The sequence below is a fragment of the Galendromus occidentalis genome, unplaced genomic scaffold (assembly GCF_000255335.2).
Source record: "Galendromus occidentalis unplaced genomic scaffold, Mocc_1.1 scf7180000077511, whole genome shotgun sequence".
NCBI lineage: Eukaryota > Metazoa > Arthropoda > Arachnida > Mesostigmata > Phytoseiidae > Galendromus > Galendromus occidentalis.
The window spans coordinates 889,497-915,736 of record NW_003805499.1 but is presented as its reverse complement, the minus strand read 5'-3'; the positions used below and the strand labels follow the sequence as shown (position 1 = coordinate 915,736).

The 26,240-nt window shown below is 50.8% G+C and overlaps 8 protein-coding genes across 8 annotated transcripts; 3 read left to right on the top strand and 5 right to left on the bottom strand.

Moving 5' to 3' along the window:
- Positions 1-1,176: 1,176 nt before the first annotated feature.
- Positions 1,177-5,240, top strand: LOC100898575 (exportin-T). The gene is made up of 6 exons (XM_018640881.1): positions 1,177-1,316; positions 1,428-1,845; positions 1,980-2,335; positions 2,468-4,310; positions 4,422-4,547; positions 4,659-5,240. Exons 1-6 carry the CDS (start codon positions 1,177-1,179, stop codon positions 4,695-4,697), a joined length of 2,922 nt encoding a protein of 973 aa, XP_018496397.1. The 3' UTR covers positions 4,698-5,240.
- A 381-nt stretch (positions 5,241-5,621) lies between these two features.
- On the bottom strand, positions 5,622-8,246 carry l(2)09851 (WD repeat-containing protein 1 l(2)09851). The gene is made up of 6 exons (XM_003746948.1): positions 8,129-8,246; positions 7,323-7,740; positions 6,847-7,212; positions 6,096-6,574; positions 5,873-5,989; positions 5,622-5,747 (listed from the first exon to the last, which is right to left on the bottom strand). The coding sequence occupies exons 2-6, from the start codon at positions 7,714-7,716 to the stop codon at positions 5,643-5,645; spliced, it is 1,461 nt and encodes a 486-aa protein (XP_003746996.1). The 5' UTR covers positions 7,717-7,740; positions 8,129-8,246; the 3' UTR covers positions 5,622-5,642.
- A 1,414-nt stretch (positions 8,247-9,660) lies between these two features.
- Positions 9,661-11,989, top strand: LOC100898435 (DDB1- and CUL4-associated factor 17-like). Its single transcript, XM_029112496.1, has 9 exons — positions 9,661-9,834; positions 9,920-10,099; positions 10,183-10,311; positions 10,400-10,712; positions 10,804-11,026; positions 11,107-11,265; positions 11,364-11,583; positions 11,679-11,781; positions 11,985-11,989. Exons 1-9 carry the CDS (start codon positions 9,661-9,663, stop codon positions 11,987-11,989), a joined length of 1,506 nt encoding a protein of 501 aa, XP_028968329.1.
- Positions 11,990-12,733: 744 nt separating this feature from the next.
- Positions 12,734-13,418, bottom strand: LOC100901038 (cytochrome b-c1 complex subunit 6, mitochondrial). The gene is made up of 2 exons (XM_003746947.2): positions 13,190-13,418; positions 12,734-12,901 (listed from the first exon to the last, which is right to left on the bottom strand). The coding sequence occupies exons 1-2, from the start codon at positions 13,343-13,345 to the stop codon at positions 12,812-12,814; spliced, it is 246 nt and encodes an 81-aa protein (XP_003746995.1). The 5' UTR covers positions 13,346-13,418; the 3' UTR covers positions 12,734-12,811.
- Positions 13,419-16,240: 2,822 nt separating this feature from the next.
- Positions 16,241-17,195, bottom strand: ppk26 (pickpocket 26). The gene is made up of 4 exons (XM_018640880.1): positions 17,012-17,195; positions 16,839-16,911; positions 16,511-16,700; positions 16,241-16,435 (listed from the first exon to the last, which is right to left on the bottom strand). Exons 1-4 carry the CDS (start codon positions 17,193-17,195, stop codon positions 16,250-16,252), a joined length of 633 nt encoding a protein of 210 aa, XP_018496396.1. The 3' UTR covers positions 16,241-16,249.
- A 31-nt stretch (positions 17,196-17,226) lies between these two features.
- Positions 17,227-19,201, bottom strand: LOC108864717 (uncharacterized). Its single transcript, XM_018640879.1, has 6 exons — positions 19,154-19,201; positions 18,346-18,617; positions 18,158-18,239; positions 17,958-18,055; positions 17,673-17,860; positions 17,227-17,504 (listed from the first exon to the last, which is right to left on the bottom strand). The coding sequence occupies exons 1-6, from the start codon at positions 19,199-19,201 to the stop codon at positions 17,227-17,229; spliced, it is 966 nt and encodes a 321-aa protein (XP_018496395.1).
- A 703-nt stretch (positions 19,202-19,904) lies between these two features.
- On the top strand, positions 19,905-20,588 carry LOC100900746 (uncharacterized). Its single transcript, XM_003746946.2, has one exon. The coding sequence runs from the start codon at positions 19,936-19,938 to the stop codon at positions 20,512-20,514; it is 579 nt and encodes a 192-aa protein (XP_003746994.2). The 5' UTR covers positions 19,905-19,935; the 3' UTR covers positions 20,515-20,588.
- Positions 20,589-23,296: 2,708 nt separating this feature from the next.
- Positions 23,297-26,077, bottom strand: LOC100898144 (uncharacterized). The gene is made up of 5 exons (XM_003747009.2): positions 25,944-26,077; positions 24,231-24,417; positions 23,959-24,124; positions 23,725-23,868; positions 23,297-23,627 (listed from the first exon to the last, which is right to left on the bottom strand). The coding sequence occupies exons 2-5, from the start codon at positions 24,415-24,417 to the stop codon at positions 23,297-23,299; spliced, it is 828 nt and encodes a 275-aa protein (XP_003747057.2). The 5' UTR covers positions 25,944-26,077.
- Positions 26,078-26,240: the final 163 nt, after the last annotated feature.

The window sequence follows — 26,240 nt, the reverse complement described above, 5'->3', positions numbered from 1 at the left end:
TCAGAATCGAGAGGCTTCCCTCCGGAGACGAATTCTTCTGGAGAATTGGAAGTCGAGACATACGTCCGATTCTCTGAAAGTTGTTAAATCGGTGTTACCGGAAACTGAAGCGAGCACTGGCGCTCCAGCAGAAGGCGCTGCTGCTGCTCCTCGCATCGGGCTTTCATGAATGATCCCTCCTGACGTATGTTGTGATGTTGGAGCGGGCGTGAGTGATGTTTTTGCAGCGGTTCGCATCAGTTGGTCTGAGTCTTGAAACGATTGCGATTCGGCGGCGGAAGCCGTGACCCCGCTCGACGTCGAGGCAAGTATCGTAAGTTCGAACATTGCGCCACCGAAGCTGTGAGGCGCTCGACCATCTCTATTAGATCGTGTTTTGCTGGCGGCGGCATGCGGCAGCGAGACGACACCAGACACACACTCGCAGCAGCAGGCCGAAACACACTCACTGCTGGTGGCCGCCATTGGCACGTTGTATTCGAAACCCGCGGCCAGCGAAAGCACATGTGTTCGAAATTCGAAAGCTAGTATCTGGCGACGAGGAATTCACACTCTGTGGCAAAATGGGAGTCGTTAACGGATACATCATGGTATGTCGGTGAAGTTGCTCGTGTTCTTTCCGACAACGATCCAAGAAGGTTGCTGATCGTATCGGCTCAGCGGGTTGTTCCCATCTCACGGAGAACCTATTGCCACGAAAGTTCCTCAATTGACGAATCTGAGTAGGGTGGCTCAGTTCCGCAAGGCAGACAACACTCGACGTAGATCCCCGCGTGTCCATGGATCGAGCTTGTCGATTTGAATGTCGCGCTCCTCACATGATACACCTGCGTCGTCGGGCAGGGACAGACTCGACGACTACCTCGCGAACTCTATTTACCGTCTATCAGTGATATTCCCATTTCACTCCCGTCGTTTGATCACTCGACCGGGTAGAGTGGCCGAACGAGATCCAACATCATGATTCCGCGAATCATCGGAATTCTTCGTTGTCTCCTCAGATCGCTCACGTGTTCAACGAGCTTTTGGCCCTCTGGGGAATGCGAGGCTACTTTCGCTCTGATTCGAGAACATTAGGACCGGATTGAGTTTCACGATCCGATCGGCGGCTTCTCGAGTTCCTGATACGGAAGTTCGGTACACAAGTTCTGTTCATAAAAGACCTTGATTCTCCAGATGGAAGAGGTGGTTCGAGCCTTCCTGAGCACTGGGGACGCCGACGCTCATCAGCGCGCAATCGACTACTTCGAAGAACTGAAACACTCGCGCAACGGCTGGAGGCAGAGCCTCGAGACAGTCATCGGCAGCCCCAATTTGTGAGTACCGATCTCCGGCTTCCGGGTTGTTCGCAGCCTAGATCCCCTTTCTCCGAATCGAGTTCTTCGTCTTCTCGAGCCGATCTTAAAGCTTCAAATATTCTGTTCCAGAGATGGCGGATCCGTTTTCTTCTATTTGAGCGTGATTGAACACCACGTCAAGGTGCACTACGCTTCGGCAGGTGAAGACGAGCAACGATTAGTTCGCACATTCTTCGAGGAGTGGCTCGCTCGTGCCGGCCAAAGAAAATCGGAAGTCTTCGTCGCCAATAAGTTCGCGCATATCGTCAGCCAAATTGTGCTGGTGGACTTCCCTGCGCGATGGAGAACCTTCTTCAACGATTTGCTGCGAATCACCACGCAGTTGGGCTGGGACCTCTACCTCCGAATCCTTATAGCCATCAATCAGAGTATCGCCGAGAGAGAGGTTCAAAGATCGGCCGAAGAAGCTGCCCGGGGGACTCTGATCAAAGACACCATGCGAGAAATCTGTGTTCCGCAATTGGTGGACTCGTGGTACAATATTCTGGTACGTGATCATTCCTTCAAAACCCCCAGAGCGAGAACGTGTTTCGTGTATGAGAGACAACTCGGAAGAGAGGTATTTCGGAGCTTTCATGCTCGCTCCCAGCCGAACCTGAAGGATCTTCCTCTCAATTTCAGGTGACGACGGGTTGCCCTCCCTCAGTGACAGCGCAATGTCTGCTCACGGTTGGAATGTACGTTTCATGGATCGACTTGAGTCTTGTTTGTAACTCACGATTCATGCAAGTGTTAGTGAACTGCTTCTGCCGACAAAACGAAGTGCGAGAAGCAACAATCGATTGTATCACCGAGATCATCCACAAGGGGATGGAACCCGCTCCAAAAATACAACTCGTTATCAGCATCCTGGATGTGTTCCAACCTAACCTGCAGACCGTGACTCCTTCGACCGCCGACGAAGACATAGACTGCGTGATCAAACTCTCGACCATGCTCAATATCATGACGAGTCACGTGTTGAACGCGTGCACAAAGTGAGTCTTGTTCCAGCTGTATGATATGATAAGTTCGGGAAAAATCAAGATCTGACCGGATATGTGGGCTTTGAGAGGGCTAGGCGAGGGGAGCTCCTCGCACTGATTGGAGTTTTCGCTTGTTCCCCACAGACTGTTACCGAGAAAAAGCAACGACCTACAGGAAGACCAGGCGAGCATCGTCCGCACCGGTCATGAAGTGATCGAGCAGCGTCTCTTCCCTATAATCGAGAAATATCTCGCGCATCCCGATGACGACGTATCCGCTGCCGTGACGGAGTGCATTCGTGAATATCTGCAATATATCAAACAGAAGCCGTGCGGCGAGGTCCAGAGAGATATCGTGCAGAGACTCCTCTTCATTATCGTGAATAAGTACAAATTCGACGCTGACTACGACTTCGAATCGAACGGCGGCGAAGAGGCGGACTTCATCCAATTCCGGCGCACATTGAAAGTTCTTTTCGACAACATTACCCAACTCGACAGAGATTTGGTTTCATGCTTCGTCCGGGAGCTCCTGCGAACGACGCTCCCGAATTGGAAAACGCTGCCCTTCCAGGACGTCGAAGTTGCGATCGCCTTTCTCTACCTCCTCGGTGAATCATCCGCTCAACACAACGTCGCTATTTCCGTGATGGTCGCGGATCTGGTTGCCAGTGAAGTATCGAACCATCCGCATTCATCGGTGCGACTGCAGTTCTTCGAAACCTGTGGCCGTTACGACAAGGTGCTCACTGCGCAGATGCTGCCACCTGTCATTGCCGCGTTCTTGGACGGTCGGGGGCTCCGTGCCGCCGAACCCTCGGTCAGATCTCGATGCAGCTATCTTTTCGCGAAAATAATCAAAACCTCAAAGTCCAAGCTCGAAAACTACATAGAAGAAATCCTCTGCCGGCTCCATGACCTTCTCCTGCTGCCCCAGCTCCAACAGGTCAACGAAGGCAGCCGACTCTCGACCGATGATCAGCTCTATCTTTACGAGGCGACTTCGATTCTAGTCATTTCGAGTCAGTTCCCCGCTGAGAAAAAGGAATCCCTTCTGAGACAACTGCTCACGCCTGTTATTCAGAGCTATTCAATGTACACAACGCAACTGAACATTCAGCCGGAGCCGCTACGCAACCGCATGGCGGAACTCATGAGTCACGCCATCCATCTGACCTCGCGCACGAGCAAGGCGTTCAGCAATACGCAGACGATGCGCGCATGCAACTGCGTGCAGATCTACACGGACGCTATCGCGATCTTCGATAAGGCGCTCTCGTTGAGCAAATGCGAGGATTCGACCGTCACTCTCATCTATTCAGCGTTACGGCAATTTCTACACCGGATGGTGGTCTGTCTGGACAGCGAAGACATGCTGCCGCTCCTGCCGCATCCCCTGGCGGCATTGTTGGGGATCCACGTACCGATTTCACTCGATTTCAACTTGGCCGACAGGTCGCGACCCCTGCAGGAGACTATACCGCTCGTTACTCAGATCCTGGCCAAGTTCAAACGAGATTGCATTCCGCTAATGCGTGAGCTCTTCCTGCCGACTTTGGATTTGATTTTCAAGTGCCTTGAAGTCCCGATAGAGACGAGCGATCTGGTTTCCCTCAAGGAGCGCCAGATGCTCCAGCGCGCTTATTTCAATTTGATTTTCGCCATGGTCACGTCCGACGTATTGGCCGATGTCATACCGAATCAGGACAGTCAACGACTAGAACAGGTGCTCACAACCATCATCCAGGGAGCGGTGAATCTCCCGGATCCAGTGTCTCAGAAAACGTGTTTTGCCACACTCCGCAAGATGGTCGAGGCTTGGGGAAAGAACTCGGACAACGTGGTGTTCATGCGTTTCTTATACGATGCCATCCTGCCAGCGTGTTTTCAAGCTCCGTTGCAGGCTTCTTTCAATTTGGACGATGCACAGACGGCTCTTGTGCTCTCGGAAACAGCTTGCTGTCTACAAGGCATTCACAAAGTTAGGGTAAGTAATTTCGAATCGCGTGGGAATCCGTCTTATTCGTCGGTTTCCGGCTCCCGTTTCCTCGCAACTCTCGCGAATAAGTCAACTCACTATCCCCTTCGCCTCCCACAGAATAACGAGCTCTTGGTGTTCCTGAGCACCGAGCTGCTTCCGAAGTTGAACCTAGACGTCGTCCAAATGCAAGAGTACCGCCATCAACTTCAGCAGGATATAAAGATTTTTCGTCCCTACCTCAAGGTCAGTAGCGGGAGGCCGAAGCCCGAGTCCATGGGGGGTTTTGACCTCTGCTTGTCAATAGTGATCCGTCAGAAGCCGACGTGATTGATAATACTCCTTTTCTTCGAACAGAGATTCTTCGAGCATCTCCGCAAACGGAACGGAATGTAGTGAGGTCTTCCATCGGAATGTGTACATAAGGGGAGACTTCGTGGAAAATTACAAAAACTAATGCCATCTTCCCACAATTACCCCCAGTGTGGTTCTGTAGTGGTCGCCAAGCCTGTTGTCCGACACGAATTGGAAATGTGTTGCGAGCTAGTTCAACGAACGTTCTGTACATTATTGTTGATGTTCACACGAGTTATAGAGAGAATCAAGTTCGAGGCAGAAAACAAACAGCGGCGAACTGACACGAATAGGACAACGACAGAATTACTTACGAAGAGCAGTTTCGAGAGCCACTAACTGAACCGTGGAATCACCGTTATATGGATTGAGAGATCGAAAGATATATGCTTATAGAAGAAGCAAAATCTAGGAGGAACGCGGAATAGAAAAACAACGCCGAAGGTTTCGAGCTGGTGTTTGAGATACTTTCGAGATGTTTAGGAGATTTAATACAATGCTCGGATGCGGGTCGCGGTGTGTTGTGCGCGCATCATTTTAGGCAGACTGGAGTAATTTATGAGAGCCGTGTTGACGATGACCAGTGCCCTATCGTCGTGTTGAAGCAGACGGGGAGAAAATCGAGAACGATGGAGGAGAAAATAAAAATTCCGATTCGATTCCTTCGCGATTGCCCGGCATTTCCCCACTCGTCTTTGAATTGTGCGTCTGATTCGAACGCTACGGGAGCACTCACAGTACAGGACACGCGGAGAAAGGTTTCCCTCTCTTCTCGTATTTCCGAATTTTTCTCTCCCAGCCCCCCTCCCCCGGATTCCATTCCGGGAATCCAAGCGTTGCTTCTCGGACCGCTGTACGGGATACCGAGCCTTAGGATGATAGAAGCCGCGCCGGAAGGGTTTGTTTTGCCTATTGAGCTCAAAGCCAGAGCCCTCGACGCGTCGGATCAAGGAAACGAGGAATGCGAACAACAATTTATTGATTCCCTCAAACGCTTATGGTCCGGAACACGTTGAAACCACTGTAGGCCGTGCTCACCAACACGCCCGGCATTTGAGGATGCCAATGGCATTCTTTGACTTCCTTCTGACCCTGGAATCATTTTGGTAACAGATATCACTCAGATTACTGCCGTACGCATGTACTGTACCTGGTTTACTCTCTCTACCGATCAGCGCTCGACTCGTGATTAGAATGGGGATTATTCCCGCACCTACCTGGTGGATGAACAAAAGTTGCGGGGGTAGATCTCTGAGAGTACCCTCCTCGGCCTCGATGTTGTCTCTCTCGACTCCAAGATCCCAGAGAGTCACGCAATCGTCTTCTGACGATGCCTATTCGGTGAGAAGCGCGTGGTGAGACGATAGGAACATGGCAATACCGTTGAAGCGGCAGGGCGGAAATGCATCCGAGTTGGAGGCGGCCTGCGATTTTACATACCGTGAAAACGCTGCTGTCGCTCGGATGCCACTCTACAGAGGTAATCGGAGCTCCGTGGAATTTGAAGGTGGTCACGGGTTTCCCGCTCTTGAATTGTCGGAAGTCCCAAATCTTAATCGCTCCATCGTCTCCACCCGATAATAGGAATGCTTGATCCGTTCGGTTCCAGGAAATTACATTAACGTCGCTCGAATGTGCGTTCTCTACGGTCAACATGCAAGCTTTCGAAGGGTTCGCCCTGATATCGAAAACGCGGATAGTTCTATCGACGGAGCAGCTGGTCAGAACAGTCCCTTCGTTCGGAGACCACTGGATGTCTTCAACGCTCTTCGTATGACCGACAAGGGGTCTGTCATCGACTTTCCATCTTCCGCCTTCGCTTGGTCTCCAGACATGGATGTTCTTCGCGCAATCTCCTGTAGCCAAGAGACCGGGCGCGACGGGGGACCAATCCATCCCGAAACCTTCAGTCGGGTGGCCTGCAACGAAATTGTCGTAAATGCCAGATCACCTTCGGGCAGGGGCGTACGCAGGGGAAGGGGGCTAAAGGGGCTACAGCCCCCTCCCGGATGGTCCCTTCGTAATGCTGTACTATAGGAGCGAATCGCCATATTGGATTTCAGCCCCATTCGGAGACCCGATCCAGGCCCCCCCCCCAAGAAAAATCCTGCGTACGCCACTGCCTCCGAGGCGCCCGACTCTCGACGGCCTTAAGTGGGGAGTTATCCTTGCAGATGGGACGTTCACTCACCTGAGAACTTGAAGAAAGGTTTGGGGGCCGCCTTGTTCCTGACGAACTGAGAGATCAACTCCTGTTTTTCGGATGCTTTCAGAGCGTCTGTCAGGTCTGTGAGATACACCGATCCGTTGTCGGACCAGCTCGCGCATATTCTCCTATCGTTGAGATCCTGGACCCGGACTCGATTCACTTCTCCAGAGTGGGGGACGTGAACAACATTGAGCCTGGGTTTTTTGCTGACACCGGTGTCATCGTCGTCGATGTCGTCGTCCTCCTCATCCTCGCTGTCTCCAGCCTCGGTTTTGGAGGATGTCCGGTGCAGGTTCCACATCTTGATGCAAAGCAGATTGTTCTGCCCGTGACGTGCCGCTTGCGTGCCTTGAAGATTGGGTTTGGGCATCAGCGAGGGACTACAGACAATCGCGTAGAATACACTGCGTATCTACTCAGGAGGAGATGCTACCATTCTCCCTCAAGAAGGAACTCACCGGCCACAAGGTAGGTCGTCAAGGGATACACGTCGCTTCGGTTATCGCCGAGATGGTCTTTCAGCACGGAAAACGATAAACAAGGATCTGCCGTTGTTGCATGGTGGTAGAGCTCATAGGCAGATTTGTCCATAACGAGTTCTTCATCTTCGGCAAGCGTTGATCTGCCGGGGACGAAAACCTCTTTCTCTTTGGGAGCTGCTCCGTCTTCTTCTTCATCTCCACCGTCGTTTTCCATCACGGTATCTCCTTCTCCCTCCTCCTCCTCTTCATCTTCATCTTCCTCCTCATCCTCATCTCGCCCCTGAGGCTCGTCGATCATTTCATCCTCATCGGATGTGCACGACGACAACTCGTCTTCGTCCTCTTGATCTTTCTTCGGAACGAGCGTCATACTGTCCCCGCCCTGTCAGCTGTTCTGTAAATACGAAGGAAAACGTCGATCAATAGAAACCGCGGCCTGGCTTCCTCCCCCTCATTCTCTTCTGATCCGCAGCATGATGTGGCCTTCACGGCCTAAATCCTTAATTATTCTCCTCTTGGCGGGTTGTCGAATGTTCGATATTCCCACGCAACGGGAGCAGCAGGAATGATCGAGAGCAGGGAGAAGCTGGGTCTGGTTTCCCGAAAATTCGCTTGTTCCCGATCGAATCCTAAATCATCGTCGAAGAGTGATTTCATCGAAACAGGAACAAGATCTAGCGAATCAGCGCTCTTGTCAGGAGTCGATCTCGAGATCTGTACGCCTGAGGGAAACTCATCCTTCGCGAGCTTATCGTTGGTCAGGCGCCAGGATTCCCACCCACCTCGACACCAGCGACGACCACCCGCAGATTTGATGCTGTCTCACCAACCGACGCACGAAAAAACTCAGAGAGAGCTCGGTCTGTAGTTTTGCTGTTGTTCTCTCGCACGTGCGTCAGTCTCCGAATTCGATGCAGCAGACGACCATAACAAGGTTCGGAAGACTCGACTGTTCGACAGTCGCCAGCTCGCCACTGAGGCCCAGCTGGGGAGCTCAGCTGCTCCCACGCCTAATATTCATACCTAATTAGACTTGTTCGATGTCTGTCGGAGGTGCCAGCATAGTGCACTGTCCCGGGGTGAGTCGATTGAACGAATAGGACGGAATTCACGGCACTCGATGTCAGGGCTCGAAGCTTGTTTATGTTCTGCTCGACGGCATCCTTCTCTCCTCCAGCACATGGCGCGCTTAACGGCGCCTCTGTACTCGCCGGCCGCGGCGTTGGCAGACGGGTGTTCCCGTTGATGATGGCTCACTCACGCCCTTCAGTCTCCGGAATCGACAGAAGAGGTTGCTTCTTAATCCGCCTCAGTGAGAACCCGTATAGGAGTCATAAAAACAGAATACCGCGCTTACAAATTGAGGTCTGGGATGTGTGTATACTCTTCTGATCCCATCCGCACCGGGAGCCAGAGGACGACGGAAAGGAATACCCATCTGAAAACGCAGTCCAACCAACAAAATCCTGCTCAGAAACTCGAATTTTATCTCGTACTCCCTCGAAGTTTCTGCGCTGGCGCAAGCTTTCTGAATTTTCAAACTCGAGAGTGATCACCCCATAAGTCAAAGCAGGGAGTCCCAACGGTCGCGGCCGTCGAGATCGCCTCTGACGTGCCTCGGTCGATTCCGGAGTTCGAGTAAATTTCCGCGTTCGCTCGGGAACGATACCGTACTGTCTCCGGAAGTTGAAATTTCGTCCGCACTCCGGAAAAATGTGCATAGCTGTACATTTCTAACCATCCTCGAGGCGGCAAGAGGGCGCTGTCATGCGTTTTTCTTCTTGAGGCTTGGCGCGGCACATCTCGGCTTCACTCTGGTCGCTTGATACTGTGATGAGTGATAAGGAACTTTAGTCTGTTGGGAAATCACAGGAATCCTAACGTCCTCGGTGAAGGAACTAATTTGAGAATGTTCCTGTGATGTGGTCCGCTATAATCGAGAGAATCCAGATGCTGGGAAGCTCCCCGGATCCTGCGGTACGTTGCGGGTTGCGGTCCGCCGGAAAATTGAAAGCTGTGGCGAGGAATAATTCGAGTGACCGTGGGATCGTGGCGAGCAGCTCGAACTAGATGTAGGAAAGATCGAGAAAACCGCAGCGTATGAAGATGAGGCTCCCAGCATCATTCTGCTGCTGTTTCCTCCATTTTGAGCGGAACCCATTTTCTGATTTTCAAAGAAGTTTTTCGTTGATAGAGAGGCCTGTCACTCAATCCCGTTGAGTCGAGCTGAGGGAACCCGAGGATCCCTGATGACCCTAACGTGCGAATTTTTTCCCAGTCCAGAGAGGATTCATCGAGCACAGCGCATTCCATCATGAAGCCCCGAATACCCGCGAATATCCTTGTAGCCATCGATGCACGACGATATGGGACCTACAGTCGGTCCATGAGAAACCCATATTGCTACAATAATCGGCTCATGAGAAATCTGGTCGCGTCCCCGGATCGCTACTTCAAACCGTCAGGGAAAATCAGGAGCTCTCGGAGCGTCGGTTTCGACTGGTGAGCACGGGAGCAACTTCAAGGACTCAATTTTCCGTCAGCTTGAAAGTTCTTCTTCGGAATTGGTCCAGTTTCACAGGGGACTCCCTCAATATTCCAGTCACGATAAATTGTACTCCGAGAACAACCGCCAGTGCTACGCTCTCCGTGGTCAGAGAGGGGAACCGACCCTCATGTATACGATCAGTTCGGATTCATACCCGGGCAGATGGAGATACGAATCCCACATGACAATCACACGCTCCGGAATGGTGCGCTCGATTTCCCAAGCGACTTTCTGACAGAGTTCATGGCCGCCGCTCAAAGCCTTGACACCGCGATTCCCTCCTTCCAGACGAACCCCAATCGACCCGAAACCGATTTGCGGCTGCTGTTGGCGTCGAATTCCTTGCTGGAGATCCGGAATGAAAGTAATGGTGAAATGATCGATGTCATCGATCTTAAAGCGCACGATCTACCGAGCGTGAGTCTTCCTCGAGCCGTGTTATCCATCGGAACTCCAAAGCCGTGCATTCGGGCGAATTCCTGAGAGAGCGAAGAGACATTTTCAGATGAAATTCTCCACCCTCCGTTGGGATCCGAACCAGGACCAAGTTACAGCGGTCTCCCAAAAAGCCACAATCGACGGAAAGAAGAGTCTCTGGCACATCGTCATCCTGCAGATTTGTCCCCGCGTCAGCAAATCTCTCCGAGTACCGATCCGTGAGGAAATTTTCGGGAAAGACATAGTTAATGTCGTTCTGTTCGACGGAATTCTGCAAGTGATGTACAGGAATGAGACGGTGCACTTGTACGATTTCGAATGGATCTGCGAGACTAACGACATCGCATCAATGTTTGGGGAGAGGATCCTCGAAATCTCAGGTGAATCTCTTCTCCCTAATCGAATCCGCTGATGATGGAAGCTCTAGAATCTGGGAAGAGCTCCAACTCTGGTCCGATTTCCTCGTTCAAGATTTGGGCACACCCGTTTTCGTTGTGAAAAACACTACCGATATGCTGAGCTTCGGAGGTCATCCTTGGCATTACATCACGCACTCCCATCGATTGGGAGAGTACGCAGTCTGCACGCTAGACCATCAGAAGCTTGTCTCTTTTCCCATCAACGAACACGATACCGTCTGTTTCCATCCGGACGACTCTGGAGACATAGCACATTTCCAGAAGGATGTGGTCACGTAAGTCACAGCCGAGCGGGCTCGTGTCGTATACGATTTATACTTCCACAATCGATGCTATGCGGAATGTCCATCGACAGGATACACAAATACTTCTACGACGAGCGGAAGAAGAAGCCGACCTTAAAAAAACTCCACGAAATGAGACTGGAGATGTCTCCGCGGAGAGAGCAAGAAGGCGATATGCCGCCCAGACCAGGTCGTTACGGGACTCGGCGAGCACCGAGAAGATCCGCAAGGCAAGTTCCGCTATCTGTGCATACTTTGAAGGAACGCAGCGTTCCAATGAGGATACTGGGACGATGAATATATTATGAATAGGATAAATTATTTGTAGCTGGGTTGAGAGTCACAGAGAGGGACTGGGAGAACGATATCGGCTGGCTGACGAAGAAGGCCGTGTTCTCTTCTCGGACGACTACGAGAACGAATTGAATTTGATGCTCCTCATGGGGACCGACAGTGGGGATCCGCAGGAGCGAGGAATGATTCAAATTTTCGATAACGGGACCAGGGAGCGCGTCAGAACGATCATGTTCGATAGACCTCTTGCAGAAGTAAGTTTCGCTCACAGCTCTCCTACAATAATGGGCTCGAGGGCTGGAAGATGATTCCGGAAACATCGATGATAATTATTCCTCCTCATTTCTAGTCCACGGAGTATTTCGTCACCCTCGACCTCGATGTGTTGATTGTGTTCGCGACTCGACAGGGTAGCTCTTCTTGCGAGGCGCAAGTGTATCGTCTGCTCCATCGTGAGGCCTGGGGGGACAGGGCTCCTCCTGAGACGCTCGTCCTCCCCGGGGCTCGAGCTGTCGAGGGAGACGCGCATGATTTGGAATACCGTCCGTGACGATGAAGTGATGCTGCGAATCGAAGTGAAACGAACGAGCCCGAAGCTCTTCCCAGCGCGATCCCTCCAGAGTTTCGGGATCAACTCAATTGATTGATTTCGCAGGGTAGTTTCTAGTCTCGAGGTTTTCCTGAACTGGTTGTATGTTTTGGCACGAAGCTCCAGTCATAAAGTCAGTTTTATAAGCGCCGCTCAATCTTCCCCCGAAGAACCTCGACGGAAGCTCTTCCTTGTCACAGTTGGGATCTAGCTGGGAGTTCGATAAACTCTTCCATGATATGTAAATTATATAAATAAATTCCGCCTATATCTGAAAACTGCTCGTGGCATCGATCCCGCGCGTCTTCTGAGTGCTCGCCATGAGGACTCAGCACGGTAGCTGTATGGCACATTGGCGGTACCCATGGCTTCCCTCTGAGACATCGCGACTGACGCGAGCGCGGGATGAGCCTCAATTATCCTCTGATCGAGCCTGAAGTTGGGTCGGAGTAGCTCGTCGAAGTCTTACGGAGATGGATCAATTGAACTCTGAGCCCGGAGCAAACTCGGTTGCTATCAGGGGTGTGAGCAGGTATATTTCCCCAGCTCGATAGAGCTCTTTGAGTATTTCTGGGCCTTTCAGGATGTATTTGCCAAACGTCTTTCTCTTCATTACTGTAGGATCTGACTTGATATGTGCGCATGATCTTCACCTTACTTTTGAATACGCTCCTAGTCGCTCCTCGAGCAATGAAATATCGTGAGAGACCATCGAAACTCTCGAGCAATTGTGGTTCCATGCGTCAGGCCGCGATAGGCTTCGGACTCGCACAAGCGACTATCTATGAACACAGGGAACACGGACATTCGACTTATCTATATAACAGGGAAATTTATTAGCCGCATTGATTGAAAGAAAAACGTCAGGAGCTACTGAAGGGCACATTCGAAGTTCACTTGAGATGCTTGAAGAGTTCCGGCGCTACGCAATGATCCACGCATTGTATGAAATCGATGAGTTCCTCCGAGCACGTCTCTGCGGTCTGCAATGTGATATCTTCCTTGATAAACTCTGCCTTTAGGCAAGACATCTTAGATCGACGGCGTATTTTGTTGGGAAGATAGTCCCCCTGACAAGTCCTGCGTGGGCTCCGACTCAGGAGAGACTCAAAGCCTTCACGCAGCCGGCAGCCAGGAGTGTTTCATCAGGCTGCGGGATAGGATTGATCAGAACCGTTGGGGCGCCTTAGTCATCGCCGATCGTCGATCGCAAAGTCATCGACAGCGAGCTCGGGGAGAATATACTCTCAGGTTTGCAACTAGAAATTCACCTTCTTTCGCGAGCGAACTCTAGTCTCGCAAGCATCCCACTTCTCCTTGAATGCCGCACACTTGGGTTCTTCGCGACATTTCTCCCTCAACGTCGTCTGTGGGTCGACCAACTCCTGCTCCTCAACTTCCTGAGCTTTCACAGGCGACAGAGGCATCTTCCTCACCCGAATTCCCTCTGATCTCCACAAGGACAGAAAAGGGCAACGACGTTCGACTGGCTGGTCGTGCGAGTATATTGTCGTCGTCCTGAAATCTATTTTTGTTGTCTGCTCCCCGGAGCGCGGGAGAATTCGAACAGCGGAACATTTTTTTTGATAAATAATCAGTATTGTGAGCCTTGGCTATGTTCCCGAAAAGTAGGGGAAAGCTTCAGGCGAGGTCCAACAGCGGAGCATATATCCGAATCCAGTAATCCCCATTTTCCATCCACCGCTGCTGAGGGTGGAAGACAGGCAGCAGGCAGACGCGTTCTGCGGAACGGATGGAAAGAGATCATGAAGCACCGGAAGAGGGGGAAAAGTGGAAGACATCGAGGAAACGGGGAAGAAGGGATTACGGAGATGGGAAAAGACGGACCGAAAGAAAGACGGAGGGATTGAACGGGAGGAGAGTTTAGGGGACGAATAAAGGATACGGGAAAGCAACGGAGACGGGAAATGAAAGGGAGGGGATGATGGAGGGAAATCGGGTCATCATTAGGGGCGGATCGACCGACAGAAACGGGATAATGGAGAGAAACAGGGGAATATAGAGAAAAGGGGAGAAAGAGAGCAACGGGGAAACATAGGAAAACGGGAGAGAATAGAGGAAATGGACGGAAGTGAGGATACAGATGAAACAGGGCGGAGTGAGAGGAGAAAAATGGAGAAAACTGACGAAAGCGAAAAGCGGGAACCTGAGGAGAAGGGAAAAACAAAGGTGGAGGAACACGGGACGCCCGCGTCAACGCGCGACGGGCCCGGCTAGTCGCATATGAAGGGGAATGTTTCCGAGAAATCTTCCGAACTCGATTTGCGAGCATCTTGAAGACTGAATCGATCGATCGGAGGTCAGAATGGAGAATATTGAGACTGTCTGGTACAAAGGGGGAGCCATGATGCTCCTGATTCGACGCAGCGGATGCTATGAGTGAGGAAATCGACAACCGCCGCATGCGCCCGGTGCGGAGAGACTACTCGGATGTTCCTCCTGACAGCTTCCACGGAATTATCCTCTGACTGAGAGAGTCTGTGAAGGATTAGAATTCGCGCTTCAGCTGTTCAGGATGAGAATAGAAGACCGAGCGCGATTCGACCCGATAGAGTTCCGAAAAGCAAAGGCCCGGCTACAGAATCAGCAAGTGTGAACTTGGCCTCTACTCCCAAAATAGAGCGGCGCCACTTGAGACGCCGACCCCATCTTTTAATCGAGCCCGAACACGGAGTACGATTGAGCGCCTTCCTGATATTTGTTCAGAATTATCTCCATTCTTGTCAAGCGAAATCGACTCAACAGAAAATGTTTACCCGTTCACCTGATACCGTTAGCGCTTTCTTCGCTAGTCACTTTAATTTCTCTCCCGAAGCATGGGTCAATGGGCACTGGCTTTTCCAGAAACTCGATCTTTCGCTCTCTCCAACGGATCTGAACAATATCGTCAGCGTGTTCACCGACAGATTTTCGACCCACCCACGCAAATTAACTCAAGCATGTTGGATGTAGACAATGTTCGACAAACTTGGCTACCGCTTCGGAAGGAGGGAAATGCGATTATAAAGAGACTGGCTTTACTGGTCCCCCGCATATTCCACAGGAGCAGTCACTGGGCGCAGTCATGAGGTGCTCAGCAGTGAGTATACACAACAATTTCCGTGAAGCTATAAGACCTCAAATCTCGTTCAAGTCTAGATAAGTGTTTCTAGCTCCGCACGCGTTTTTCCACATCTGCGCTGGCGTCGAAGTTTAGCATAGGATTGAATCTCATTTCGCAGATAGCTCTGCTGTTCATTGTTCTCATGGTCGCTCAATACGCGGACGCGAAACGTTATCTGAGGGCTGGGATCCTCCTCGGGGCTATCGGGGCGGGAGCCTTGGGTGGCGTCGTGGGCGCAGGCTTGCTCAGCCATGTCCATCACGGTCACCATCATCACCATTCTCATGGAGGTCACTACGGACATGGATACCACAGCTACGATCACTACCGGTGAGGTAGAGTCGGAGTAGACCACCTCCCCTCCGTACTAATCCTCTCACTCGTTTCTCGCGACTTCTTCACTGTTCGATTTCGTATCTTGTTGAGATGTACATAATATGTGAATAACCGATGTGGATAAAAAAATTTCTCTTAAGCGGAAATGGTTTCTCATTATTTGGCATTGCTGCTCTTTGTGAAGAGACAGAGAACTCATCGAAGGTCTAGAATTTTTCCACGCAATCGAGCCGTCGACGGAACACAAGCATTGGAAGGACTGTGTGCTACTAAGAATAAGTGAAGAAATATATAAAGCCGTGCTACATTGATTCTGTGTACGCTCTGTACTGGCCTCTCTCGAAGAGTCAGACGAAAAGTTACGAGTGGGGGTACCCAGAGGAGGCGACTGTCCTTCAAAGTTTCATTCCCCCTGTTCCCCCTCTACTCGAGTTCGGACTCGAGGCCAGCCGTGAGTTAAGCCTCGATCGCTGTTTCTGTGATGTACCTGGAGATCTGCGTTCTGAAATTCCTTCGGAGGGGGGATCCGAAGACAAGAATCGTCTATATCGGATAAATTGTCCCAGATCGACATATCGAGGATACCTCCGATATCTCTTTCTCTTCCGCTGCTCATTCTCGGGAGCTGGTCTCTTCAAGAGAACGAGGATCGGGGAACGGTTGACAACCCTGTGCTTGGAGAGAAAGTAGTAGGAGTTCTTCATCGGAAGAATAGCAGGATTTTTCTTTAATCGGAGTCCGCATGCGCGATTCGTCTCAAAACGTCCGAGACGGGTATCCGGCGGGAGGCGGAAGAACCATCCTGGTTCACAGGATTGAAGTATCGACAGTTTGCTAAAATAATGAATTCCGTGCGACCCTGAGTAGAATTTCAATGTTTCGTGCCATCGTCGAAACCTCCGCTTAAAGCAGCAGCGAACTTCTTGTCTTCTCTGTACTGTCGAATCCGTCGAATGAGCCAATTGGCGAGGACCGTCCCATAATCGAGGACATTCAGGAACGAAACTCCAATCCATATCCCGATGAAGCCCCCCATGTAGGAGAATAATTCAATTTGCTGCAAGGAAAGGGATTTCGCGTCATTGTTTCGTTTGCCCGTCGATTGGTTCACGCAGCGTTCAATTTTTCTCACCTCGTATTTAGCCCTGTGTCTGTATGTGATCTTGTTGAGCGTTCCGAAGACAATCCTAATTTTGGTGAGATTGTTCCGAGCTTCCCGAAAATTCCTTATATCGATCCTCTTGAATTTTTCTTTCTCTTCCTCAAAAAAGTAGGGATCCGGCCAAGGATCCTGCGTGATAGATACTTCGTACTGATCTTCCCTGCAGCGCACAAAGCTTTCCTCTGATCTTTGCTAATGACGCTCCGATTGGAATGAAAAATTCGATATAAATAAATTCCCCGTGACATCGGAGCGATCCTGTCGATTGACTCGGCTTAGCTCTGATATACGATCTCACCAGCATTGCTTCTTGCAGTGTTTGTCGATGCATTTCTCGACCTCGTCCAGAACACGAACCCAGCAGCGGGTAACTGATCCGGTAAAGAACGGGGAGTCGTTCCGCGTAAAAAATTAACGCTATCCAGAATTTCTCCCTGATTATCATTAAGTAATTCACCCAATGACACTCACAAGTGATGTCGTTATCGCAGAATCGTCTCTTCCCCGAAGGTTCCTTGTCCCACTCGACTTCATAGGGCAGGGCGATGTCGCGTCTGACGCATCGGCACATCAATAACGACGCATTGAAAGCACATTCTCGGTCGCAGAGCTTGCAAGAAATATCACGATGAGGTTCATAGGGGTAATACGCCATGATCGCGACCGTTCGGTCGATAGAGGTTTTTTCAAATCGAGATGAAACTAACAGATTTTGTCATTTGTATGATGTAGCGGTCCCTTTTAACCATATCGTAATTCCGACAGTCGGTCCAGTAGGGATAAGTTAGCCGCCGAGTGATCAAATGGCGCAACGTGAAGGTGTGGGCATAACCCGATCGAATGGGTATTCCATTTTCTTGAGGATCAGGGATGCACTCGGGATGATGGAAAACGATTTGGGCACTGGCAACCTCCTTGGAGTTGAGATATTCTTTCGGCTCCAAGAATATTGTGAATTCGATATCTGCAAGTTAGGCGTAATTTCCGTCGAAAAGACCTGACCCTTGTGCCATCCGCCTTTGAGTCAGGATATCATTTTTTTTATCAGAATACGCGGACTATAGCGAACACGAGCCTTATCAGGCACACAAGGCTCGGATCCGATCTCATCCGGAGAGGAAATCACGTTTACCGATTTGACGCGCACGTTCCATTTCGCCCATTCCGGAACCCGACCATTCAGCATTGTAGACAAAGCAATTACTGTACTTCTGATGGAAAAAGTGCTCCCGGAATCCGCCGTTTTCCAGAGCGACGTCCCTGAAATGCAGTGGTAGAGGATCGGGCTTTATTGTCACTTGGGGCACTCGATGCTCTTTCCTGATCCGAATCCCGGACTGTTGAATCATTCTGCACCGATGGGGTATCGATGTTCAAATCCGACATATTGGTTTGTTCGTTGTCCAGGAGAACTCACACTGTCCCATTGACTGTCTTCCTCGTTTCGAAAACCATGCTCTTCAGCTGATGTCCCATCTGAATCTTCAGGGACCGATTCAATGTGAATAGATCATCCTGCAATCAAAAATTGAATAAATTATTCCCGAATCCCTTCTTCGACTCGCGGAACGCGAATTCGAAAGAGGCTTATGAAAAAACAGGGAGCTATCCGCTTACGTCTTTCGAAAGAGTGGACTCTGTTGCGCCGCACGTCTCTGCATCCATGTTTTTGAAGCGACACCATTGCGATAGACGGAATCTGTACTCGGAATTATTATTATTAGGATGAAGTATGTACCCCTAGTATTACATACAATGATAGACGTCGATTATTCGCGAGAGAATTCCAGGGTACCGACACCTACCGATTCATATTACAAATCGTCACTGCGGGAAACTGCAGCTCATCCGTTTTCTCTGTTTCTATGTCGATGATTGTTGGATACTTCCAAAAGATCTCGAGAAAGGTGAATACTTGTCCGAGACAGCCGGCAACGCAGCAAATCACGACGAAGATCCAGATCCCCTTCGCGATTTTAGCTTTTCGCTTCGCAGCGGCTTCGAAGAGTTTTTTGGCTCGTCCCGATGCCGTTGAAAGAGGTCTCGAAGAAGGCATCTTGAAAGGTATAATACCGTCCTGGAGCGGGAGAACGGGGAAATCGTCTAGAGTCGCAGTCTCCTCTAATGTGGGATTCAGATCGAGCCTCTTCGGGGCTCTGTTCGGCCCAGCGGCGCGGCGTATCTCAAAGAAGCAGAGACAAGTCGTTCTACGGAAGGTTGTCGGGACTCTGCTTCCGTTTTTCGGGGGACGGACGTCTGCATCCGAAGCGTTCCGTGATCTAATTCGCTTGAAAACGACGTGACCTTTCTCTGCGGAAAAGCGCCGACTTCTCTGGGTCTTGCACGTTGTCGATTCAGGGGAGCGATTCATACGTGGAAGATTGATCTGAATAACATCTCTGCTGATTTTCGGAATTTTTCGCAGATGTTCGGAAACAGATCGGAGAAGATTGACGACAATGATTTTCGGATGAAAAATTATTCAACAACTTGACTGTCCCGGTACGAGACATCGGGGGGAGCGAGCCACCAATAATCGGGACGGTTCACTGGAGGTACGCTCCCGCAGATAAGAAGGAAGCTTCGCACGGCAAAAGGATCCGAGAGACTCACCTTTCTCTCCAAGGATCTTAAAGTTCCGGTCGGTGAGACCCGATACATGGTGGCAGACTGATTGAATTCGGATGTTCCGCTGACCCACAGATGGTTCGCGTGCGACTGCCAGCAAAAAAAGTCTCGAATTTCCGTGATCTGGCTCCATCTCGACAACGTACAAAAGCCGTGCACTGTCGAAGTTCTCGTATTTACGATCAGTGACATAAGAAAGAATGTACCTGAATCGATTGACGTTCGTATACGCCGCCTCCACCGTAATAATTACTGTATCGGTGGTAGCGGAGGGAAGGCAGCCGCTATGGGGGCCTGCTGGATTCCTCTTCCCGGATCAAGACAAGGGTGGAAGTGATGAGCCGCCACCACAGCTATCGGCGACCCCGACAATCGATATCTTGACATATTCGGAGTGGATTAAGATCTCGTGAAGGGAGTTCGGGCTCTTCCGCCGCCTGCCCTTGCCTCCGACATCACATTCGATATAAAGAGCCGGTAGATTCCACCAATGCGCCGATACAGTCGAAGTGAATTGAAAGTGGATAATCCGGAGGAACGTATAGAGCTCCACGCCAGTGATGATCCCGTTTGTGTTCTTCTCTTTCGTTGGGTCAGCTCTAGCCGGAATGAACGGACCCGTCCTCGGTGGGCACGAAGCCATTCTAGGCGAGCATAGTTTTCTGTTGAAAGGAGGACATGGAGGACACATGGGACGAGAGCCACCTTTCGAAGGAGCGGCTCCAATCCCTTTCGGTCAAGTGATACTCCGAAGCAGCCATGGACCGATGCCTCACGGCCAGCCTATACTGATCAAAGAAGGACCACCCCTACACCATGGACAACCATTACTGGTCAGGGGACCCCACAAAGGGGGGTTCGCGGGTCACGCACCAATGCCTGAAGAACCAGCTGTGATCTTCAAAGGTCATTTCGGCATGTCACACGGAGGACATGGCCCTCTAATGCAAGGCCAGCCCATAATTTTGAAGAACGTCCACCCCCCACCACCGATGGTTCATGGTGCGCCGCTCATCATACGCGGAGGACCGTTGGTCAAAGGGGGCGGACATACTGTGCAGGGACCGACGATACTTCTCAGGGGCGGGGGCGCTCACGGATTTAAAGGTGGGCCACCCATAGTTCTCAAAGGTGGATTCGCTTCACCCGTTCCTGCCTCTGGTCTCGAGCACGAGCAGCACGCAGTCGCAGGACCTTCCTACCTCATCACAACAGTTCATCACGTGCAAAAGGTTTCGGGAGGCGGGAAGTTGCTCGCGTCTTTCGGGGGTGCGAGACACGCTAAGAGCTCCCCTCCTCCTATAGCTTTCGCTCACGGACCTCACGTCGTCCAGAAAGGATGGTAGTTTTTCCAATGGTCGGTGGAGCTCTCATCGGAGCGATATAGTCATCGAGTGATCTTGTGTTATTTATCATTGCATTCTGTGTAAATACGAAACGACGTGAGGAGCGTGGTCAGAGCAGTGTGGAGACTCTGTGAAGCATGTTCGGAATAAATATTTGTCTGTGATATTCTGACTACGAACGAATGTCTCTGAATAATAATTCGGGAATAGGGTGTAATTGATTCTCGATCCTCAAGCGCCGGGCGGTGATGAATGCCCAAAGTCTTTCCCGATCCGGAAAAAATCGGTGAAACCGGATAGCTGTCTGCGATCCTGGCCCTCGTTTCGCTGGGGCTCTGTGATTGTGATGACGTTTTCTCGCTTCATGACTCGTTGGGTTCTGAGCGCCCTTGCTGATTCTCGGCGGAGGTCCTCGGTGGGAAAAACATTGGCAATGACCACGGTGTTCAGATCTTTTTTTATTCTATCGGGACCCATTTTTAAACATTTTTCCTTTCTCACGGTCACTTCCGAAACTTTAGAGGACTTCTCGCCTCGGTGAGCGATAATCGTCCGAGCTATTATTTATGGCAGGTACAGAGGGGAGCTTTCCGGATTCTGAACCCTGACCGTGAAAAGTGAACCAACATTCTGGGTTTCGCGCATCAAATGTGCAGACCCTTAAATATCCTTATAAATTGTAGGTATATAGCTCATAGTGTACAAAATTATGTAAATACTTTGGCCGTTCCATTGAGGCTCCGGATGATCCGAGTTGAGGGTGTCGGGTCTGATTAGTGGAGGATAATGACGGTGAACAAGAAGATTCACTCGAGTCCCCTGTGAGGAGTTTGCCAGGACCTAACCGATCGTGGGGGCGGTGACTGAGGGCCCGTGGACGGAGCTGATCGAAGACCGAGTCCGATTCGATTCAAGCAGAGTAGTTCGAGACTCGCCCCCCATCGACAAGCTATGGGTGAGTGCGCCGAGTGAAGCGCTCACCATCGAGCGATGAAGCGCTTCTATCGCGAATCTCTCGCTTCAAGGTTTTCGATTGCTATAAATACTCACTAAGTCTCTCTAGTCATAACGGATCAATCACTTAGTCAAAACATGATAACTCATCGTATAAACTCCGCATTCTCCAGGATGCGATTCGTACAAATTAGTTTCACTGCCAACGGGGTTCCTGGGTGTTGGCAGTGAGGCTATCTTTCGCTTTCGCGCCTCACTTAGCTCAAGGGCACCTTCCCATTATCCATTTATAGAAAATGGGCGAAAATTTGATCATGGGATCGACCCGGTTGCCCTCTGGTCGGGTCCGCACCGATGGATTTTCACTTTGAATGAGCGAATTCCGCCGAATTTCTGGGCGTTTGCACCGCACCGTTCGGTTGACGAGGCGGAATATCACTCAAGTCGGAACGGGATGCGCTCGCCCGGTGAGCTTCTGAGCCGGCGGTATTCAAGAGTTCTGATACGAAGACGTCAATGCAATGTCGGCCCTCCGTTGAGTCGTTGTTCGAGCGGCTGCAGGACCTCGTCGGGAGTCAGGCATATCCTCCATATATGTGTACTGCAAAAACCAATTGCTTCTAGCTCGCTCCTTCAAAACGCTCAATAAGTTTCTACTGAGGCAGTCAATGTCGAGTAGTACTAATAAGTTGATGAGCCAAGGCTACCAGACTACATCACCACTACTGGTAAGCACATGCGATAAGTGTTTTTCGATCTAAATTCTTGATCTCAACAGACGACAAGATGGTCACTATGCATAGGTACGGGTCCCCGAACTGGAGTCGGAGGCCATAATTGTTAAGCACTGGGTGCGATTTCTCGGAGCTCAGTCGCGGTCTCGATCTGCCGCGAACTTCCCACCGGGTTCAAAAGCCGACTACCGCTGTACGCGCTCTCGAACGATGTGTCTCGTACGCTCTCGTATTCGCTGTCTTCTCGAGCACTCTCGGATCCCTTGCCGTCGTCGCTCAAGCTCACAGTGCTCGTCACGTGATCGTAGCGCACCGTCGGAGGTGATCTGACTTGCAACTGGAGAGCATGCACGTTCGGTGAAGAAGCAACGTTTTTTTTCTTGATTGATTTCGGCAGAAGATTTCTATTAATCGACGTCTCGCTCCGCCAACCCTTCAGCGAGCCCTTGAGACTACGGGTGATCGACGTGCCGTTCAAAGGAGCGACAAATCTTCGCAACGAATTCTTCCAACTTTTCTGTGAGGCCATCGTGGCTGTGCGGGAAGACTCCGTGCGCATCATCACGCTGTCGGGCTGCGGCTGTTAAGAAAAGAAATTCTCAACAATCAACACTCAGGCACAGGCCATTCATTTCGTCAGGCACTCAATCGGCGTCCGAGCCACTCTCACGGGACCCGAGGCGGGGTCCATGAACGACAAACAGAAGCTTCGACCCGAGAGAGAGAGACATATGAATGCAGGAAGTGAGCGAAGACGATCACTTTTGCGTGACGCCACCGTCATCCATGCCTTGACCACCGGAACATGCGGAATCGAGGATGAAGTTCCACGCAGAAGCTTTTTTATTCGATTATCGCCGATGAACTCCTTCCGTGCAAACGAGGACAGAAGGTTAAATCGAAGCACTCGCAAGGCCCGTCTGGGGACGTTTTCGTGTATCGAGCGAACCACGATCGCCCGATCGATGCATGCAGTCTCGGTCCGCTATCTGGGTGCCCAGAAGAAGCTGATCTCTTGCGGCAAGCGGTTTATTCAAGCACAAGGGATGGGAGAGATGGGAAGCGATGCGGTATCAAGCAGCTCTAGGTCGACGTCAAACAGGAGAGGTTTGGTGTTTGATCCGTCCGGGGGAACGGAGGTCTTGCTGTTTCTTTGGTCGGGGGCTCTTGGAGTCGGGGGCTGAAGCAGAGGGCTTGCGAATTTTCTCTACGAAAGTGGACATCTTTCTCAAGACGCTGTTTACCTCCGACTGTGTTGTGATGAAATCGGCTGCCAGACAGCATCGGCAGGTGAGGATTATAACGGCGAGTAGCCACACGGCTGTGCTCAACCAGGTGAACAGTTCCGCCACCGTGCGATAGAGATGCACTTCATTCATGAACATTGTCGCGTTCTCCGGCCGAAAAAGCTTGAACTGTTGACACCTATCGGTTGGAACAAGCTGCATGAGCGTCCTGCCACGCGGGTCTCGCGAATGGAGAATTTTAGCGCAGACGAGGACTCAGAGGCGAACAAACTTACTCGTTCACGGACGACTGTAAACTGAAGGATTTTGTGAATTCCGCAACGCCGCCACTGAGGAGGGAGCTGCAAATCACCGAAACGAATGTCAAGATGAGCGTGAAGAAAATCGCCGGAACTACGAGCTTCCACGACTGAATAACTCTGAAAAGCGAAATCAAGCAGCGTTATTAATTCGATCGTGCAAAACGAGCTTCTTGTGGGTGATTTCGATAGCGATCATTTGAGCCCCACGTTTCATCCGGACGCGTTTTGGCGTCTGATGTGCAAGCGATGAAGAACCAGCATCCGATGATGGCGTACACAACGGAGGAGATGACGTAGAAGTAGACAAAATTACAGGTGTTATCGTTGTTCGATTTTTCTAGCGACACTTCGCAATCCTTCGGTGTCTCTTTGGCTGTGAAGGCATTCATAGCGGTCGGGTGAGTATTCCGAGTATCCCGGTAGAGAGGCTCAATAAATGGAATGGGAATTGGCGGTTCCCCATATACTCGTCGACCAACCTGTGACTTGAGGGGTGGCATATAATATACACATGTGCATATCCTGTTTGAAAAGACTATTTAATCCCTTGTATCCGACCAGAGTGCCGATGGAGAAGGCTACAGCGGTGAGGTATATGATTATTTGCATGATGCGCCATGAGCTCGCTTTCCGCAGAGGCGGCGTGGTTGTCGGTGGTGAAACCATCTGAAAACCAAGCATTCGGTCAGGGAGAAAACTTCATGAAGGAGAGCCTAATTGGGGCAGAAACTAAAAACATCGTTCTGTGGGCCCAAAGAAGCAGGGTCGACCAGGATCGAAAAGTTCCCATCGATTGGCTGAGCGATCGAGTCACACCCTCGCAGAAGTGCTTTTCGAGTCGTCGGCACCGGAGAAGAGGATCAGCGCTTGGGATAAGGATTTCATGAGTTCTTGAGGAAGCTTATCAGGACACACCACTTTGAGGCTGCCTCCACATTGCCCCGTGCACCAACACCAAGGAACTCACTCGAGAACTCAATTGGGTATCCTTCAATAAGCGCGATTCCGAACGGGGATCTGATCATGCGGGGACAGATTTATGCAAATGATTTATGCAGCGAGCTCCTCTTCATCTAACCGTTCGAGCATCGGATTCGCATTTCGAGCAACGCGCGGGAGGTGAAATCATGCTTGATCTGGAGGTCCGCGCTTCCAATGCCTCCTTCTCCTCTCCGATTCCAATTTTCCTTTTCCTCCAACGCTCACGGAATCGGTTCGAGGACGGGCAAAAGAGGCCGAAGGCAGATCAAGTACACCGACCGAGCGGCATTGTTCCACCGTCAATGAGGAGATAAGGTGGAATTTCATACGAGTCCCTCTTGAGAATGTGCTGGATATTCGCTGCTCCTCCTCAGTGTCCTCCAATGGAAATGATCGCCTGACAGCTGGCTTCCATGGATATAACAGGAGCCCTCTTTACAACTGGAAACGTTCAATATATTCGATAAACCCCGAAGGAAATAATCATTCGATTGCTACGGGCGCTTGCATCCAGTCCCAATGCTGCCAGGAAAGCAGCTCGGCTCCAGAGCCGAGGCTCACCGAGCTCACTCATCTCAGAAGTTTACTGAAATAGAGGCCAAACCGGAACGGATGATCCATCGCACAAACTCGATATCGCTCCCTTCCACGACCTCGTCTTCGGGAGGGATCTATCAGGTTGTATCAGTGAGGCCACTAGCGAAACCGGAGCCGTTTCGTGTTTGGAATCGACGCAATCGTTTTTTTTTCGTGTCTTAATGCGATTGAGGGTTAGCGGCCAGATATTTCGATTCTGACCATTGCGAGTCAGGTCCGAACTCACGACCATCGGATCTTTGCACGAACTGCGATTGAATGTAACTCTCCACAGAAGTAGCGTGGAATCATATAATTATCGTTCCCCCTGGCTCCGAAGCAGGGTTCGTCCTCACGTGAAAAGGATCGATTCTCGCTCTTTGAGCGACGGGAGCCCCCCCCCTCGTATCAGCGGCAGTTGATTTTATGATTGGGTACTGAGAGAACCCTCTAACCTCCAGCCCTCTTGTCGAACTGTTCACCACAGCTCTGTGCCGATCTCACGAGCTCTGTATTGCTCCTCAGCCCCGCAGTGAGTGATTCGCAGCAAGATACCGAGACAGATCTCCAAATAAGGGAAAGGCGAAATTTCGACGCTCTGAACTCTAGGAGGGAGATCACAGGGAAGTACTCACTCTGCTTGCGTTCAGATCGAGAAGATGAATACGTTCAAGGCGTTTTCCGCATCTCTACATCTACTCGATTGTTTCTTCAAGTTCTTCACTGGCAGCGAAACGACTGTTGCTGATTGTTCGATTTTCTGGTCAATGTTTTCCGACGACTGTCTGTTTGCAAAGACATAGGAATTTGTGACGTCTCCAAAACACACTGCTTTCAATTTAAATGGAAAATTGAGGAGGCGCGTTTCGAGCATCCCACTGAAGCTCCATCGTTCAACATAGAATTATTCGATCGAATTTCTCATACCGAGG

Excerpts from the sequence above, each read along its gene's own strand:
- LOC100898144 (XM_003747009.2), bottom strand. The coding sequence starts at position 24,417 with ATGGTTTCACCACCGACAACCACGCCGCCTCTGCGGAAAGCGAGCTCA. Across the intron at positions 24,125-24,230 it reads TGCCACCCCTCAAGTCACAG|CCAAAGAGACACCGAAGGAT; the intron begins GTTGGTCGACGA and ends ATGCCTTCACAG. Across the intron at positions 23,628-23,724 it reads TTACAGTCGTCCGTGAACGA|GTGTCAACAGTTCAAGCTTT; the intron begins GTAAGTTTGTTC and ends TCCAACCGATAG.
- LOC100898575 (XM_018640881.1), top strand. The coding sequence starts at position 1,177 with ATGGAAGAGGTGGTTCGAGCCTTCCTGAGCACTGGGGACGCCGACGCT. Across the intron at positions 2,336-2,467 it reads GTGTTGAACGCGTGCACAAA|ACTGTTACCGAGAAAAAGCA; the intron begins GTGAGTCTTGTT and ends TGTTCCCCACAG. Across the intron at positions 4,311-4,421 it reads AAGGCATTCACAAAGTTAGG|AATAACGAGCTCTTGGTGTT; the intron begins GTAAGTAATTTC and ends CGCCTCCCACAG.
- LOC100898435 (XM_029112496.1), top strand. The coding sequence starts at position 9,661 with ATGAAGCCCCGAATACCCGCGAATATCCTTGTAGCCATCGATGCACGA. Across the intron at positions 10,312-10,399 it reads AAGCGCACGATCTACCGAGC|ATGAAATTCTCCACCCTCCG; the intron begins GTGAGTCTTCCT and ends AGACATTTTCAG. Across the intron at positions 10,713-10,803 it reads GAGGATCCTCGAAATCTCAG|ATTTGGGCACACCCGTTTTC; the intron begins GTGAATCTCTTC and ends TCCTCGTTCAAG.
- LOC100900746 (XM_003746946.2), top strand. The coding sequence starts at position 19,936 with ATGCCTCACGGCCAGCCTATACTGATCAAAGAAGGACCACCCCTACAC.
- LOC100901038 (XM_003746947.2), bottom strand. The coding sequence starts at position 13,345 with ATGCCTCTGTCGCCTGTGAAAGCTCAGGAAGTTGAGGAGCAGGAGTTG. Across the intron at positions 12,902-13,189 it reads GAGTTCGCTCGCGAAAGAAG|ACCGCAGAGACGTGCTCGGA; the intron begins GTGAATTTCTAG and ends ATCACATTGCAG.
- LOC108864717 (XM_018640879.1), bottom strand. The coding sequence starts at position 19,201 with ATGTATCGGGTCTCACCGACCGGAACTTTAAGATCCTTGGAGAGAAAG. Across the intron at positions 18,618-19,153 it reads TAAGATCCTTGGAGAGAAAG|GACGGTATTATACCTTTCAA; the intron begins GTGAGTCTCTCG and ends CTCCCGCTCCAG. Across the intron at positions 17,861-17,957 it reads AAGACAGTCAATGGGACAGT|GAAAGAGCATCGAGTGCCCC; the intron begins GTGAGTTCTCCT and ends GATTCGGATCAG.
- ppk26 (XM_018640880.1), bottom strand. The coding sequence starts at position 17,195 with ATGGCGTATTACCCCTATGAACCTCATCGTGATATTTCTTGCAAGCTC. Across the intron at positions 16,912-17,011 it reads CTGCGATAACGACATCACTT|TTACCCGCTGCTGGGTTCGT; the intron begins GTGAGTGTCATT and ends TTACCGGATCAG. Across the intron at positions 16,701-16,838 it reads CACTGCAAGAAGCAATGCTG|GGAAGATCAGTACGAAGTAT; the intron begins GTGAGATCGTAT and ends TGTGCGCTGCAG.